This window comes from Natrix helvetica (assembly GCF_964273705.1).
Source record: "Natrix helvetica genome assembly, chromosome: 1".
Lineage (NCBI taxonomy): Eukaryota > Metazoa > Chordata > Lepidosauria > Squamata > Natricidae > Natrix > Natrix helvetica.
In genome coordinates, this window is record NC_138548.1 from 299,580,273 (window position 1) to 299,598,985 (window position 18,713).

Here is an 18,713-nt window from a genome sequence, read left to right on the forward strand (position 1 = left end):
CCGTGTGATGAAGGGAAGGAGTCTACTCAGGAGAAGGACGTGATAAAGCAGGAGGATGTTCAGGATAGTCCACCTATAAGCCCTGAGTTACCCAGAAGGTCAACCCGTGTAATGCGGCCACCTGATAGGCATCAGGCATCTGTTGTATGTCAAGTAGATAAAGTTCCTGCAACGTATAATGAACTATCAATGTACCCTAAAGAGGAGCAAATAGTTTGGAAAGCAGCAATGAACAGGGAACTGAAATCTTTACAGGATCTGGAGGTATATGAGAATGTGAAATGACCACCAGGAGAAAGGGCAATAGGGTGTAAATGGATTTATAAGGTTAAATCAAGTGTAGATGGGAAAGTTACCCATAAAGCTAGATTGGTAGCACAAGGTTTCAACCAGTCAGCAACTGATTATGATGAAGTGTTTGCACCAAGTTTAAAAGCCATAACATTGCATGCATCATTAGTTTGGGCAGCTAAGCATGGATATGTAATAAATCATTTAGATGTTGAAACAGCATATCTTCATTCACCGTTGCAACACACTATTTATTTAAAGAAACCTGAAGGGTTAAATACTGATAGCAACACTGATTGTTGGAAATTAAAAAAGAGCCTGCATGGTTTAAGACAGTCAGGCTACGAGTGGAATCAATGCATAGTGAAGGAATTAGCAAGGATAGGGTTTAAAGCTGGATTAGCTGATCCTTGTTTTTTTAAGCTAGAAAGTGATGGTATGACTTCATTATTGTTATTGTTTACAGACGATATAGCATTGATTACTAAAACAGAGCAGAAGGCCATTGAAATTATTTCACTGTTAAAACAGAAGTTTAAAATAAAACATCTTGATGAAATAAAGAAATATTTTGGATTGAAGATAGATAAGACTAGGGGAGGTTATAAAATGTCACAGGCTGATAAGATCAATCAGTTACTTAGGAATTACAATATGGAACTGTGTAAAACTGCTAAAACTCCTATGAGTCAGGAATTTAGCAATGATGATAACAAAAGCCCAGTGTTTGATAAGCATATTTATCAATCCCTAATTGGTAGTTTATCTTATCTAAGCAATTGGTCTAGACCAGATATTTCATATAGCGTTAATCAATTGGCAAGGTTTAATGCCGAACCCACTGAACGGCATTGGCAAGCAGCAAAACGTGTATTAAGGTATCTGAAACAGACAATACACTATACATTATACTTAGAGCCTAAGGATGAGCTGATATTAACTGCATATGCTGATGCAAGTTTCACAACTGAAGTTTCTACACGTAAATCTACATCAGGTATCGCGATATTCTTGGGAAAAGCATTGGTTGGATGGTGGTCTATTTGTCAGAAGCATATAAGTTTGTCAACAATGGAGGCCGAATTTTCATGTTTATCTTTGTTATGTACCAATTTAATTTGTTACAAGCAACTACTGATAGATATGGGAATTAATGTTCGTGAGCCTATTGTTGTATACGAGGACAACCAAGCAGCGATCCAGATGGCAACAAATATTGCTGTAAAGACAAGGTCAAAGCACACTGACTTAAGATATATGAATGTATGGCAAAGTGTTAGTTGTAAAATGATTACACTGGAATATTGTATGTCTGAAGAGAATGTTGCTGATCATTTTACCAAAGCACAAGGTACGGTCAAACATAAACAATGTTGTAATGTTTATGGATTGAGAAGTGTTGTGTAAATACATTGACAACCCAAGAGGGGAGAGTGTTAGGGATGTAACCCTAGGCTTGGCTTGGCAATGTATATAAGCTATGATTACTTTACTGTTACTTTAAATGTTAGAGAGATGTAATTGGCTTGTTACCTCAAGCAGCTATAAGAGGGAGCCAGAATGGCTGTTATCTCTCTCTGTGTTTTGTTAGATGCTGATCGTGGATACTGTTTGATTCTGTATCGTGAGTTACTGAGTCTTGCTACTGTTAGCTACTTTGTGGGTTAAACTGAGAATATTGATAACTGACTGACTGAACCGTGTATGACTTGGACTGTAAACTGAACTCTGAATACTTCTATATTTCTACATAGTAAACTACTATATTTTTATACTATTCAGTGTCTCTGTATGCTGGTTTGTGCGTGTTATTCCATATCACTTTCATTACGCTTCTCTGCATACTCGCTCTTCTAACAGGGAGCTTAATTACTTAACACGGCTAATGGCTGGATTATTTGTTGTCAGCTTGAAGAACTTCTCTTGGATCGATCAGGGACTTTGCGATGTCCCTGAGATCAGCAAGACATATTCTTCCTGTTCACCGTCTCTGCGGGACGGTTTAGGTCCGTTTGGACCACCCAGAGGCAAAAGTATCGACAGCGATCTCAGAGCATTGAGATCGCACATCGTCTCATCGCAACATTGGCTCCTCCTCTCCGTAGCAATATTTTATTGATGTACATTAATAATTATCCCTACGACAAATGTAGAAGAACTTAAATTCCTTGTAAATTTGCCTTTAAGGTTCAGTTGATCTTTAAGATCTATTGGCAATTATTTTATTTTATTTAGATACACAGAGAGCATGTAACAGAAACACAGGCAATATTAAAAGCATGATTCTATGCATTTTTTTTGAGAATACGACATTTCTATCAATTAAGGTTGTAAATCTAATGCAACGATCTAACCGCTTTAGCCTTATTGTCCTTATTTTCTGGAAGATTTGAAATAGTTTACATACATTTACCACTATAATGAAGGTGCATCTGTTTAATAAAAAGTTGTTTTCCCTGATAGTGAACGGAACTGATGAAGATGTAATTGTGACCAAAATTTTAAGCTTAATGGGTTTACAAATTGTGCAACATACAATTATTATTAAGGGAATGAAGCTTACTTATTTAGCAACTGGTGATGGTACATTAACCAGGAGACTACAGTGTTAATACAGAGTACTTATTTAACAGCTTAACAGAGTTGGAAGGGATCTTGTAGGTCATCTAATCTAACCCCCTGCCCAAGTAGGAAACCCTACACCAATTTTGACAAATGGCAGTCCAGTCTCTTCTTGAAAGCTTCCAGTGATGAAGCTCCCACAACTTCTGAATTTGGCTGCCTAATACTGCTAGTCCCTTTGGTTCACACTTGTGTATCATCCAGAAATGCACTATAGCACTGATGGCGAACCTATGGCACGCGTGCCACAGATGGCATGCGGAGCCATTTGTCAGGGCACGCGAGGTGCTGCCCTGTCAGCTGGCCAGCGCGCATGTGCGCACCAGCCAGCTGAGTTCACCCTTTTTTAAAGCCATTTTTCGCCCTCCCCGGCTCCAGAGCCTTTATAGGAGCCTAGGGAGGGTGAAAAGAGCCTCCCCTGCCCCCCCCCGGAGGCTTCATGAGCTTCCCTGAAGCCTCCAGAGTGCAAAAAACCCAGCCCTACAGGCAAACCGGAAGTTCGGGAATGGATTTCCAGTTTGCTCGGACGGTCGTTTTGACTGCTCCGGAGGCTTCAGGGAAGCGTCCTGAAGGTCCCTCAAGCCTCCAGATGGCTTCCAGGGGGTAGGGGAGGCTGTTTTCGCCCTCCCCGGGCTCCTATAAAGCCTCTGGAGCCTGGGGAGGGCAAAAAAAGCATGCAAAAAATGGGGGGAGCACCTGTAGTGCATGCATGCGCACTGGGGGGGAGGTGTCACACATTGCATTATGGGTGCGGCAAGCCCGCACACTACCCTCCTTGTGCTCTCCCCACTTATGGCACGTGAGCCAAAAAAGGTTCGCCATTGCTGAACTCTAGGAGGCGGAATAGCACTAGACTCATTAATTATCCAGTGCTTTTTCTCTCCATCGATTTGCCTTGTGTTTGGGCACAACATTCGTGCAGGTCCAGCACCAATTGGGTTCATACGTCCACACAAAGCAGTATTATTTTTCTCACCAAAGTGGTATCAATTTATTTAGTTGCCTGTAGCAGTTGGAGTGGCTCAAAGGCTACACAGAGTGTGGGACAATCTTCCCTAACCTCTGCCCCTCAGAGCTGAAAAAAAACCCCTTCAACCCTTGCAATTGTCAGGTAAGGCCTTGACGGTATTAGAGGAACTGAATTCCAAGTTACTTGGAGGGCATCAAATTGGATAAAAGGTATTGTTGGAAGATGGAAGGACAATTGAAAACGCAAAGGGAATGGCCACAGAGACTGATATGTCCTTTCTTGAAGGGCATGAAAGGCTTCTTAATGAGGCTATTTGTGCTATGGAGTAAAATGAATTACAGCATTTCTAAAGAAATAAATGTAAATTCCAAATTCTTGACTGCATGAAATATTTTAGGAACGTGGCTTAAAGAATACATTTTTACTTGAGAAGCAACTTACATATTGAACTAACTGTTTGGGTACTAAAGCAAAAGGAACTCAAGATATTTTGTCACCTCCATAAGGAAATATAAATGGCACTCCTCCCTTGTATAATAAAAGCAACAATAAACAAGATTTTGTGGCTCTTTAATGGCATGCAACCTATACTTTCCTATTTTAAGTGCAGGCCAGGGCCTAGCAAAAAGCAACATGGATATGCAATATAAATGCTGCTTTCTTCAACAGAGGAACAATGAGATTTAGCATTTGCACATAATATTATGTTTATCTTGCATTCATTGCTTCTGAAGGTAGATTGCAGAGCATACAATACCTGTATTTGTTCCATGGTTACGAGCGTGTCTTTGGCAGCCTCTGCCAGCAGGGGGCGAGCTAATTCTAGCTCTTCCTGCATTTTTGCTACATCGTCTGCTGTCCGCAAAAGCTGGAGGGAAAGAAAACTATATATAAAATCCATCAAGGTGAATCTCAAAGGAAGAGAAGAATGTAGTGATCATACTGGAAAGAATTTAAGTGGGATGGAAATTATTTTCTCTTGTATCCTGAGTGTGTCAGTACACTACATGAACCAAACGGCATATGGGTAACTTGTAGAATCTCTAATCAAGGCAGTCTCCTGATTAGAGATTCTCATTTGCACAGAATAATGTGAGTATGCTTGTCATCAAGGTCTTTCAGATATAAAATTCTTGATCACAATCCAGTCAGAAGAAGTATTAGTGAAATTTTGAGCATACACGTAACTATGCCATGAACTAAATGGTAAATACAGATGTTTAACTTTGGTTGACTCTTGTCAGTTGTAGTTATTTTTTAGTTTAAAGTTGGCTGTTTCCACTGTCAATGTTTGGCTTTTCCATGGTTTTATTATGCGGTGTCATGTTTCTTATCATCTCTAATCTATTCATGAAACGTCTAATTATTCCTTAAAAATAAAACTGAATTCACCAGCATCAATAGTAGCATTTTGACAATTAAATGTAAGGACTCAGTGATATCACTTGGATAGTTTAGTCTGGTCCACTGGAACTGTCAGTGATTTTACTGGGAACTAGGTTCAGTAATTTAGTAATTTAGGCTAGGCCCAACAGAAAAATGCTAGGCCAGCTTTCTCTTCATGTGCACACACATGAAGAGAAAACGAAGGTCTGCTTATATTCAACATAAATATGTTAGCAGTTATGGTGAATATGGTGAGGAGATGATAATTCTGGTGTGGTAAAACATCGGGTGCAATTTTAAATCAATATCAAAAGTTGCTTCAAGACCTTTCAATACAGGAGTCATGGCAACAATCCATTATGTGAAGTTCCTCTAAAAAGAGGAAGAAAATCAATGCAAATATCTCTAATGAATCCCACCTTATCCAGTCCACTCTTCATCCTGTTCTTGGCACCGTTCAGCTCCTGTTTCTTTGTTCCTATCAAACTGATGAAGATACCAAGCAGCTCCAAATAGCTCTTGGGAGTGACATAGTTATGCCTTGCCAATTCTGCCAGGTATGCCTTGCACTTAATTGCAACACTCTGATGAATCTCTACACACATTTGAATCTACAACGTAAAAAACAATTTTAAGAAACTTCAGGACTTTTTAACAAAGTAGGTATTCGAACCAAATGAGATGATTTATGAAATACATATTTTAGGCAAATATCAAACAGAATATGAAAAATGGTGCACATTCCAACTATTTTTAAAAAACACTCTAAATTCTAATGACTATATTTGATTACCAATCAGCTGCTAAACTTTACAACACCTTTCACAGAATGCCAAATTTGTTTCAAGAGAGGTATTTACCATGCCTTCTAAAACTTCAGGAGTAACCTCTGAGATGTCTTTGAAAAAGGCAGCAGCAACAGATTCCAAGGCTTCTGAAGGCCATTCGTTGAACCAGTCAATAGTACAGCAGTTTACCAGAGATGGGAACTGCCTGAGGCGTGCTCGGAATACCTCCCCAATAGGACTAAATTGTCCGGAAACAGAAAAGAGTAAGAAAAGTTCTTGTTAGAACAGTTTGCATCAGTTTTGTTCTATCGGAATACATTATAGGCAGGAAAGGCTGTCCTGGAGACAGAACGAAGGATAGCGTGTTCCATTATAACTGAAGGTGGAAGTGCTATGCCTCATAAGCTTTAATCCTTCTAGTATCTATAGACTTGAAAGACTTGGTCTTCAAGAGCTTGGTCCAAGGACAAAAAAACAAACAAACACTCCATGTTCTCAACACTTCATTTCACCAAGATTAGTAAATTAGGAAGTTTAAATTTACAGTAATCCAAAGCAAAACTACGGAAAGATGCAAAATAATGTCTAAAGCCTGAAGTGGGTGTGTGGATGTGAGAGGGAGAAGTGGCTCACTTGCTCAAGGAAATACTTAAGGCAAAACCAAGCCAAGTCCTGCGGTAGCAGTAAAAATAATAATGGAATTGTTGTTTCGAAACCCCATCTTGGTACAAAACAAGAAGGGCTTAGATAGATACACTCTTCTCCCCCCAAACTCTAACAAGCTCTAAGTGCCATGATATTCTCTCTGTAGTGGGAACATATCTCACAAATTCTTCCAAAACAGGAAAAATGGCAACCATGGCATATACAGAACTTTTCAAAATGCAGGTTTCAATTCAGATCTTCACTTTGCAACAGTGGTAGGGGAAGCTTATAGACTAGAGATTTAGGACCACATGTGTAATTAAATGGGCAGGAGTAGGATGGAAGTACCACTGGCTGAAGTATTTTTTGTATAGCATGCTGGGGCAAATGTGAATGAATAAATAGAACTCTCTGTCTTCCTTTTTAGATACTTTTAGAGTAAAATCCCCTAATCTAGGGCTATGTAGACCTTTTGGATGACATCTCCCATTATCCCTGCAGGGATGAAGTGCTACTAGTCACAAATTGCTTTTGGTATCAGCTTGGAAGTTTGCTGTGGAGTAATTATATAGATTTCTATGATATGAGTCACCGTTAAAGGAGAGGAAAGTTGCTGAAAGTGAAGAGTTTCTTTTTTCCTGTAAGCCATATGTACCAGGTTAGCTCATACCTCATACATAGTACTGTATGGATATTACTGCGCACTCTTCCTGTATATGCAGCCATCAGGTTGGCCTTGGTGGGTTGAAGTCCCTGGTCCTGAACAATTGGTTTCATAGCAGTCATAATCTGGTCTTGCTCATCTAGGGCATACAAGTTGGGTATGTCTCCTGAATTCAACAAGTTGTTGATATCCTCTAAGAAGGATTCACTTTTGATCTAAAAAAACCCATATATAATAATATTATGTTCATTGTTTCAATGTTCTCCATGACCTCTCCAATACATCTATTTCATTTTTATATTAGCAGATTTTATTTAACCAACCAACCAACCAACCAACCAACCAACCAACCAATACACTTTCTGTATATCGAAAGATTCAATATCCCTCTTTTTCCTTCTCTTCTTCTTTTCCAGTACATGTTAGGAATATGCCCTCCCCAAATAGTCTTGTCACATTATTTTATAAACTTTGTTTTTTCCTTTCTTTTCTGGCTTCCAAGAGCCATTGCAATAGAGTTCACTGTAAAGTTGTAACTGAAAGTAGAATATCTCAAGAATCTTAGATAGATAGGAATAGAGATAGATTGGTGGTCCTACTTACAAATTCAGACAACATATAAAGAGGATTTAGAAAAATATGGCTTCTATAAAGAACAGCAAGAAAGAGCTTGATAAAATAATACAGGAATAGAGGAAAAATGATAACAAAAGCATATAATTATTTATGCAAGGATTGGAGGCTCATATTACACTTCTTCTCCATGAACTACAGTATATGGGCTACCAGTCTGCTTCTGAGTGAAGTTCAAGTTTTGGTTATGATTTTTAAAACCCTTAATGGTGCAAGACCAGGCTGCCTGGTGAACTATCTCATCCCGCTAAGACTATCCTACTCTATTTGGGCTGGCAGAGAAGGCCTACTGGGAACTCATTGGTAAAGAACTCCAACTGTGGTGATCCAGAACAGCCTTCTCTGCTGCAGCACCTGCCCTTTGGAAGATCCTGTCCTCTAATGTAAGATCTGCCTCAATTTCCTATCCTTCTCTGGCTCTGGAGATTGGCTTGGAGGTTTGATAGGGGAGTTCTACTCTGGAGGTGGCTGCACATTGACAGCAGACTCCCCCTCCTCCCCCCTCCCCTCTCTGCTCCCCACTTGCCCATCATTTTTAGTAGTTGTATTGATGTATTTTCTTTGTTTTCTTTGTCCTTATTTTATTTTGTTGTTTCTATTAAATTACTTTTGCTTTGCTTAAATTTCCTTTTTATTTATTTTTTAAATTATTGTTGTGAGTTGCCTAGAGTAGCCCCTTGTTGAGATAGGTGGCAAATAAGTATCATCCTCATCATCACCATCCTCCTCCTCCTCCTCCTCCTCCTCCTCCTCCTCCTCCTCCTCCTCCTCCTTTTCATCGTTATCTAGTTCCTATGGCTAATTCAAGAACTTTTTGGAAATGCTAGTAGGATTAGTCAGATGCAAATATAATATTAAAATACTACGTAAGGAATGGCTGACCGGCTAAGAGTGGGAGCCTTTTAATAGAAGTATTACAGAGATTCTAAAATGAGGCTGATGATTTCAATTTTATGCATGCTTATTGGGGATTAATTGTCATTGAATTTAAGGAGAATAATGCATAATTAGATATAAATAGTACAGGATTGCATTATATGGGAGATAGATGATCTGGATAAACCCATTGTTGGGACTCTTCTGAGCACACTAATGACCATCACTCATGTAAGAAGCATGCTAACTAATACAGTACATGAGGACATTCCCATCCTTGAACTCTGCCAATAGATTTGCTTACCTGGGTATCTGTAAACAGAAATGTAATAGAGAGGCTTTGCAAGCCAGCCTTCAGCATGATCTTTTTGATGTCTTCTCTCCACTCAGCTGTCCCATAGTTCTTTGAAAGCTCTATCTGGAAGCATTCATAATCAGCTCTAAAAAGGAAGGAATCTGAATCAGGACATGAGCTACTCCTGTAAAGATATTACTGAAGAACATCATCAGGAATATTTCAAACACTGCCACAAAACAAATGTCAACAGTGTTTTGACATTTTCATTACAAAAGTTGTAATTATAAATGAAACAAGCCACTTTGAAAATAAAATAGCTTATTTCTTTAGCAACAAATATATTGAAGTGAACAGGTCAAAATCTGCTAGATAAAAGTGTGGACTTATTTCTATCGTAAATATGGTTATGACTTATAGTTTGACTTATGGAATTATTTTGCAATGACCCTCATTGATCAGATGAAGTTGTTATTGCCGCCTTGTGAAAGTGATCCTCACCCCAATATTTTAGTAACATATCCAGATAGTTTTGTTGTACTTCCTACCACTGGAAACAATGATCTATGTCTTTGGTGATGGAATATACATTTTATTTAGTTCCTAATTCCTGGTTTCTTATCTGTGGCATGCTAACTTGCAAACCCTGGCTTCGAATAATTTGCATTCTAAGTAACTTGTCACAGCTTACTAGTGCAGAAATGAGTAACATGCATTTATATCTTACATATGAGATGCCAGCTTAGTCAATGATTGTCTTCCACTACCACCAACACCCAAGAGAAGAGCATTGCCCAATGCCTGGCGTAGAATACGCGTGATTCGGCATATGTGCGCCAAAGCATCCATGAATAGCACTAGCTTCATCTTAGTAGTATTGATCTGATTGTATTCATCCATATACTCTTCTATCACATGTATAAGCTGGGAACAAAGCAAAAAAAAAAAAGATCAATAAGACCAGCTGATGGGAATTGAACTGCCAAACTTCCAAATTGCCAAACTGCAGCCAACAGTCAGCAAAAGTAGCCTGTAATATGGCATTCTAACTACTGCGCCACTCAGGGCTCAAAGGCTTGAATTTCATAAGGAAACGGTGAATAGCCAGTAATCTCAGACGTTCATCATGCAACAAGGCTTCTATTGTTGCTGACTTGACAAGTACATACATGAGTATTTGAAAAAGTAGGCTGAAAAACCACTCTGATGTGGTAACAAGTTAGGATTTTATATTATGTTCCTCAGTTGGAGATGGATGCACGATAGATAGATGAGAGATTAGAGAGAGAGTGAAAAGAGAGAGAGAGAGAGAGACATTTTTGGAGGCCATCTTAGGAGAAGTGCATCCCTTCTGTCTATTATCATCAGATGCCATTGATGATAATAAATGAAATACTGTTATTTGAAAGAATAAAATTAGAATCTGAGTTCCAAAACTGATATCTTTTAGGCAACAAAGGGAAACACTGACTTTGATATCTGAGACTAAGCATGGTACACATAAAATTAGAACTAGCACACTTACTTTTGCTGCAATGATCAGAGGTCGTATCAATAAATTGGGTAAGATTGCAGAGTAAAATTCATTGTTTTAACCACGATTGACTTGATTAAGTCATCTAACGCCTCATAGCCTCAACTATCTGAGCAACAGATGTGACAAACATTTGCTTACCAAAGAAGCCAGAATAATTAATGACTATAATTCATTTGGTGATCAAGAAAAAAAGCATACTGTTATCATTATTATTTCGGGCTACATGGCAGTGAATGCAAAGGACATCATTCCTTATTAAAATCTTTACATTTTTACCCTCTGCTTAATTAACATTTTCTCAGTAAGCACACTCTCCTTCCACTTGGGAGTTCTGTGGGAAGGGTAATTACTTGCAAAGGTCAGCTGTAAAGATTTTAATGGCATTCACTGCAGTACTAGGAACATAAAACTTGTTCTCTTTCCTAGTTTATTGCATTTTTCAAGCGTAAGTACTATGCTCAAGTCATCTGCATAGCAGATTCCCAACTGTTCTTTATTACTTGCCTAAACACCAAAAGAAGCAGGGGGCTTGGGGGAAAAGTGCATAATCTAGGTCTGTTCCATCCAGTTTCATCTATCATTCTCAGCATGCTTCTGGAGTTCAGTCTATCCTTGCACAACCTTATTCTTCTTACACAGAAAATAATGCATACTTTTAATATATGCTTCCCGTGTTATCCCACATGTGCAACATATCTGGAATATTTTTCCACACTTTATGTTATCCTTAACCATATGTAAATTATACATGGTGGGCAGGGTGAATTAAAGACATAGCAAACAGATGTATCATTTGCAACCTACTTTCTCTTTGCTATCGATCAGTTCATAAAGCTTCACATCAGACCCAGGTGTCATGAAATCTGCATAAAGAAGGGGCTCAAAAGGAACAACTTCATAAAAGCTGGTTTTCCATTCCAACATCATGTCCTTCATCAAGTCATCAAACCAATTTCGATCGTCATCGTTAACTAAACGATCACGGAACACACGACAGCTTTCGTGATACCACAACCTCAGTAGGGCCAATTTATCCTGGCAAAGAATTATAAAGAATGTCTTTAGAATGTCTTCCATGTTTGATTTCCACAGGACCCTAATCGCTTATGTGGGGTAGGCGGCTGTATAAATTTAGTAAAATAATACATAAATAAATAATGTAAATAAATAAATAAATCTTTTCTTTACATATTGGTCTAAACCCAAAAGTTGTTTTTCCAAAAGGCGACTGGATTTTCTTGGTTTTTTTTCCTTTGAAAATATTTCATTTCGCATCCAAGAAACTTCTTCAGTTCTGAAGTTCTATAGAAACTTCTTGGATGAGAAGCGAAACCTTTTCACAGGAAAAAAACAAGAAAGTCCAGTTGCCTTTTAGAAAAAAGCATCTTTGGGACAACCATGACCTAGATAATTGAGAATCTCCACAGGCATTGGTCTAAACAAACCAGCATCTCAGACTGCAGATAGTAATTAACAGAATTTTCCTTAAAGAAGGTTGAAATAAACATTCTCTCATTATACAGAATCTGACATTTTTTAATGTACTCCATTTCCCAATTTGTTATACTTATTATTAAATTATTAACACTGAGCTGAAGTAATAAACAAAAACCTGGTATATATCTTGGTGCTATATACAAATTATTCCTTCACACTCAGATGGAGTTTGCCATTTTATATTAATTATAGATAGTCTAGATAAAAATGTGATTGGCTAAATCATACAGATGTGATTCATTTGCCAAACCTAAAAAAATTATTTCATTTTTAAAATCTCAAATACATTTTAAGTAAAGCCAATGTAAATTTCTAAAAATTTTAAAAAAAAATTAATGTGATTTATGAGGTACATAGAAAAGGATAATGATCAGGACATTGATTAATTTGAAAATTAATTATAAGTCCTTTTTGGTAGGCAATCCAGCCAATGTTATGAAAACAGCATTTACCACAATTTTAGCTGGATCTGCCACCAGCATTCCTTGGAAAACCTTGGAGAGATCCCTTAAATTAAATGTGTAATGAGATTTTGCTGGAGTGGGCAACAGTTGGGATGTGATGGTTGAATACACATATATCGTAGCATCAACGAGAGGTTCATTTAGATTTGCTATTTGAGGGCATCCATCTAAAAGAAAAAAAATTGATCAGTCTTGCAGGGAGGACTTCTCAAAACAGATAAAATGAATATTGGTTGCATGATAAACCTGGCATGGGACAAAGCAAAATAATTATTTCACAAACAGATTAAGAAAATATCCTATTACCTTTATTCCTGAATCTATATTATGCCAAAACTTTATTTGTTGTTCAATGCTCTTTTCAGTCTGTCTTAAAGCTGCTAACATTGTACTTGGTCATGCCAAATTGGAATTCTGCTCTTTTCTCCCCAGTCCTCTCTAGTTAACTTATTTCTTTCTTGGTTCATTTGATATTCATGTTTATCAACATGATTAATAACTAGTATTTTGGAAAATGTGGTTCCATTTCTGTGGTCCACTTCTGGTCCCCCCCCTTGTTTAATAGATGGGGTGCGTAGTCAAGGGAAAAAGCAGTCAGTGCAACATCCCTAAGAGTAGAATGTGTGATGTCTGCTTGTTTGTTTAAAGTATTTATGGATAGGCATATAAGTAATTCTTGTGCTGATGGCAGAGATTTGATGACATGACTTATGCATATGTCTTAATTTATAAAGGACTAAAGTATTTATGTTTGACAGGGAAAATGGAGTGAATAATTGCTTCTTATGCATAAATGGTGAAAAAAACCAGAGTCAACAGTGGAATGTGTGCATCTTAGTAGAATGTTTCTTAAATGGGATATGAATGAAGAAATTTTAAGACAGGAAAATGCTAACAAAAAGAGAGTGCATATAATATGGTTCATTGCGAGGGATGAATGTTTGTTGAAGGAAGAGAAAATTTACATTTAAGAGCATGCTTCTGTCCTCTTTGTGTAGGAAAAAGAGAGCTGGTTATTAGGAGAAAGAAAAAAGTACATTGAAATGCAGTGGGAATGGGTTGAGTGTGTGTGCTAAAACAAAAAAGAATAAAGAAAGGATGAACTCTGAAGGAGAGTGCACTGAATATAAACATGAGGAACAGACGAAAGAAGTACCTTAAGATGGTTTACTCATATGGAGAATGAGGGAGGGTGCAAATCAAATATACGAAGGAAGATAGAAAGGAAGGTCAAGACAAAGTGGAAGTTACAAAAAGTCACAGTTGGATTGTGTTAATATAAACCTGAAAAAGGGAATTCTGAAAAATCTAAAGAATAAAAATCCATAAAGTATAAAATATGGAAAAATACATATTTTATAGAAATTATAGAAAGATGATTTCTCACTGGTTCAAGGTTGACTCAGCCTTCCAGCCTTCCGAGGTCGGTAAAATGAGGACCCAAATGTTTGGGGGCAATATGTTGACACTGTAAACTGCTTGAAGAGGACTCTAAAGGACTGTGAAGCGGTGTATAAATTTAAGTGCTACTGCTATTGCTATTTATAGGAAGATATGGAGAGGTTTGATATATTATGTTATTATAAACTAAGTTCAGGTACATATGTCTTTCTTATTGTATCACTACAGTGGAATGGGAGAACTTGGTGTGGCCAATTCTCCGCAGCCAACTCGTCATGGCCTATTGGCCCAATTGTGGCAGGACAATTCTCTGTGGCCAACTCACCATGGAACAACACGTTGCAGGACAATTTAACAATTCAATTTAAATATTTAAAGTAATTAAAAATTATTAAAAATTTTGTCATTCACATTTCATTTTGTTCCTCCTTTTGCATCCTGTCTTTAATGATACTATTTCACAATTTATTTGATATTAGTGTAACTCTTGTCCTGTGGCAAATTGTTCCATGGCAAGTTGGCCGCAGTGAGGTGGCTGTGGTGAGTTGGACATGTCGAGGTGTCCTAGACCCCACTACAGCATGAGTTTCACCTATTTTTGGTAAATGCTTCCTTTTCTTCCTTCTTGAAATCTTGCAATATTTCAAGTGAGAACACATGAGATCTGGTGACTTTTCATTATTATTATGGTTTAGTACACAGACAGGCATTTCTTTAGAATGGATTTGGCATTTTATCTACCTACTGAGTCCTTCCCAAGGACCTGGAGTAGGCAGATGTTGTTTAATGGTATTAAAGGTATAACCACAGGATGTAAGCTGTTCCAAGTGAGGAACAGCTTGCCTTTTGCAATTGCCTTTTGCAATTGACTGATGGTGATTTTGTCAATATCAATGATGTTCAAATTGTGCTCCAGATGTTTTGAGATTGCACATAAAATATGTAATACTATTGGTAGTGTCTTGGCTTTCTTTTGCCACAGTCATTCTACTTCTATTTACAGGTCTTTTTGTTTTGTAATTCTCTCATTTACTTTCTCTTTTCTCTTATTTCCAGGTATTGCAACATCCAGATTTAGTTGTCTTTCTTTTCAACAATTGTTAAGTCTGGGATATTATATGACAATTGCTTGTCTGTTTGAATACTTAATTCTCAGAGCACTTTAGCTTCGTCATATTTTATGATTTTGTCTGTTTTGTGGTCCCACCACGTCTTATTTGCAGGCAAGTGCTATTTCTTGCAGATATTTGAATGCAACATTGATGCTGCTTTGTCATTCTGTTATTTGGAATCAGTCTGGTTATTATATTTATATTATAATGATATTGCTATTATCTATTGTACACAAACTCTTTGCTTTCCTCTAATGAAACCCAAATCTGAAGGATACCACCCAAAATTTAAAAATAACTGAAACAGTATCACTAATATAATTCATATCTTAAATTACTTACGGACTGGTTCTCTGTAGCATATTTCTCCTAGTTTTCCAGCTAAAAACCAATAAAAAAAATAAAATGTTTATTTTTTTTATAAAAAAATAGAAATTTTTTCTTCTATTCTTCAAAATAGAAATGGGGGGAAGTTATTTTGCTTCAAGCGCAGTGCCTTGCTAGGAAACCTGTTGACCCTATCTGGAAAGTAGATTTTTTCTCTCAGTTCTGCTCTTGTTTTGCAACGCATCCCAATATTTTTCAGCTTTTGGGTGCAAACAAGCTTTTGCTTCAATTTCAGCTACAACCTAAATCTGTTAGAGAAGTAAAGAAGACTATGAACCCAATTGTTATTATTTCGAGCAAGCTTTGCAAACCCTGTTGAAAGAAGTTGTTCAGACTGATAGTCTTTCTTTTTATAGCTCCAATTTCTGATTTAATAAAACAGAAGCAGTGGCGTTCAGTTGTAGAAAGCTTCCTGGGTAAGAATGTGCACGCTATACATAATGAAAATGTAGAGGAAAACATTCGCTGAATGGGAGCAAAATAATTTTTATTACTCCAGGAGCTATGATGCTCAAAGGATACTATAATTTTTAAGTGCTATTTTTTAAAAAAAAAGTAAAAAAAATATTTATGGCTATCTGGAGAGAGTTTTGAAAAAATTATGGTAGGGGTTTTTAGTTTATTATTTGTATCCTACCTTTACAAATAAATTAAGTTGGCGAACATTTACACCTTCTTGCTCCTACTTTCTCCACAAAAACAACCTTTCAGTGCTCTGAAGACAATGGAAGCAAAGGTGATTACAGATTGCCTTCAAACACATTTGTGTGAGATTGGGGAGTGGAAATAGAGTACAAACTGTGCCAGGTTGAAGTGTCCTCTCCCTCATAAAGACAAGAACACATCGTTTATCTTGTACTTACACACACATGTCAGCATCTTGAATGAGCAAGAGAAAATGGTAGAGAAGGGAAGTTTAAAGTTGCAATCCCCTCTTCATTACCTAGCAGTCAGCAAACAGCGTCACCTGATGATTCAGGAAGAAACTATTTTTCTTCTGGATTCCCAGCTTCCTTACTATGTGCTCAAAAGGCAGAGCCTTTTTCTCAGTACAGGTAGTCTTCGTTTACTGACTGCAATTGGGATACGGGCTTAGGTCCTGAGGTGATGCAGTCGCTAAGTGAAAAATGACCACCACCATGCTTACAAATGCATACAGGACAACACATAGTAACTCACTGTAATGGCAAACATAGAACTGAGAAAGAGAGAAGGTATGGCTGCAGTCTTAGGGGGCTAGAGAAGGCATCACAAAGATCTGAGTTCCCTCACCAATGGCCTGAAGAGGAGGCTTTTACACCAGCTTGCAAAAGGATGTTGTCATCAGAGGTGGGTTCCTACTGGTTCGGACCGGTTCGGCCGAGTAGGTAGTAACTCGGCCTGCCATGCTCTTGAACTGGTTCTTTCGGCAGCGCCGTAGGCACCGCCATCTTGTTTTTTGCTTCTGCGCATGTATAGAAGCATTTTAGTACTGCATATATGTGCATCAAGCGCGCGCGCAGCACATCCCTGAGCAAACTGGCAGTAGCAGCAGCTGGAACCCATCCCAGCTTGTCATGCTATTCAGGCCTTGCAAATGGCAGAATGTGAGAGAGCTTTTAATGACCACCTAAATGTTGCATATATTGTGGACCTAATATGAGTTTAGGAATCCAGGGAACTTAAACATCTTTTTTTTTACAGTACATATCTCTACACATCCCTCTTGGGGAGGATTTTCCTCAAGAACATAAAAACTTGAGATTATGTAAAATGTCTAATTTTTCAATGGCCTGATTTTGCCTCTCAGTCAGTTAATATTCCATACAATAAGAATACTGAAGAGACAATCTCACAGTTACCTGGCAGTATCTGACAATATTCTGTAAAAAGGATAATAAATAGAATATGACCACTTTGTAGATTCTGTTATGATTTCACTATCTGCCCTAGACAGGACTAGCAGTCCAAATATCAATCTCTTGGAACATCAGGATACACCTCTATAAAGTTACAGATCACCTAATAAGAGAGATAAGAAAGAGAAAGAGCAAGAACTTGCTTCACATAACCCACCCATCCAACTGCCAAGAATATTGGAGAATATTTTCTTCTTGCTGCTGTCCTCCATCTCAGTGAATGAGAGATAGTTGAAGTGCCGCGTGAGGCGTGGTGTAACTGCATTTCGTCCACCTCCTGGTGGTCCCATGGCACCAATAAAGTTAATATCCACTAATTTCTTAAAGACACCTGAAAACGAGTAAAAGCATGCCAAGATTAATGAAACATTAAGATTAAAACACGGATATATAAGTATACCAGTGCAGATTTAAAAGTGATATGCCTGTTGTGAAAAACACAGAGTGTTTTGTACAGAAATTAGATACAGAACTTGTATCTTACCAATTTGTTTCCTATCGTACCAGCCTTTATGATCCATCCACTGCCGAAGAAGCTCAATGGGTGGCTGGGCACCATAGGTTTCTAAGGCTGGCATGTTCAGATCATCAATGAAAAAAATAAAATACCGGCCAAGCGGGGGCCCAAAAACTCCCTTACGCCTGCATTTAACAAGACAAAAATAAAAATTACTGGGTAGAATACATGACAATCCTAAACTGCAGGACATGAAATTAATTTTGAAGGAACCAGGTTAATCTCCAAAATAGAACACTTCAACAAGAGAATAAGTACGGAAGCTATCGAAATAGAGAAACACCCCCACAACATGAATAAAGGTGACGATACCTCCCGCCTACCAGACATCTGGAAACCAGCCCTAGTCAACAAACAAGCCCCACCCACCAACCAGGCCATTACAACACGAAACAACAATAGACACACAGCTAGCACCAATCAGCACCAATCTACCAATCATGATACAACCACACAACCAATCATGCCACTTACTGAAAGAAAGCCAGCACTCCACACACCCCACCAAGATTTCTAGAAAGACAGCAGCTCCGATCACACTTTAAGCTCAAAACCCAGCCTGAAGATGGTGAGTGAGACCTCTTACACGGGAAAAGACCCGAATATAACAAGACCAGCATACCTACACCCGTGAAATCGGGTCTTTTCCTGTGTAAGATTGAGATTGTCTTGGCAACGTTTTGGTGAGATCTCACTCGCCATCTTCAGGCTGGATTTTGGGCTTAAAGCG

At 38.0% G+C, this 18,713-nt stretch overlaps 1 protein-coding gene across 1 annotated transcript in view; it reads right to left on the reverse strand.

Annotated features, from left to right (window-relative positions):
• The window catches only part of DNAH1 (dynein axonemal heavy chain 1), a 201,851-nt gene that overhangs the window by 45,652 nt on the left and 137,486 nt on the right, over nucleotides 1-18,713 (reverse strand). Inside the window, exons 44-54 of the mRNA XM_081935349.1 lie at nucleotides 17,951-18,108; nucleotides 17,624-17,797; nucleotides 15,524-15,562; nucleotides 12,657-12,835; nucleotides 11,512-11,742; nucleotides 9,898-10,094; nucleotides 9,180-9,315; nucleotides 7,373-7,581; nucleotides 6,130-6,295; nucleotides 5,689-5,880; nucleotides 4,641-4,751 (exon numbers count right to left, since the gene is read on the reverse strand). Coding sequence (XP_081791475.1) covers nucleotides 4,641-4,751; nucleotides 5,689-5,880; nucleotides 6,130-6,295; nucleotides 7,373-7,581; nucleotides 9,180-9,315; nucleotides 9,898-10,094; nucleotides 11,512-11,742; nucleotides 12,657-12,835; nucleotides 15,524-15,562; nucleotides 17,624-17,797; nucleotides 17,951-18,108 — 1,792 coding nt within the window. The remainder of the gene's footprint in view (nucleotides 1-4,640; nucleotides 4,752-5,688; nucleotides 5,881-6,129; nucleotides 6,296-7,372; nucleotides 7,582-9,179; nucleotides 9,316-9,897; nucleotides 10,095-11,511; nucleotides 11,743-12,656; nucleotides 12,836-15,523; nucleotides 15,563-17,623; nucleotides 17,798-17,950; nucleotides 18,109-18,713) is intronic.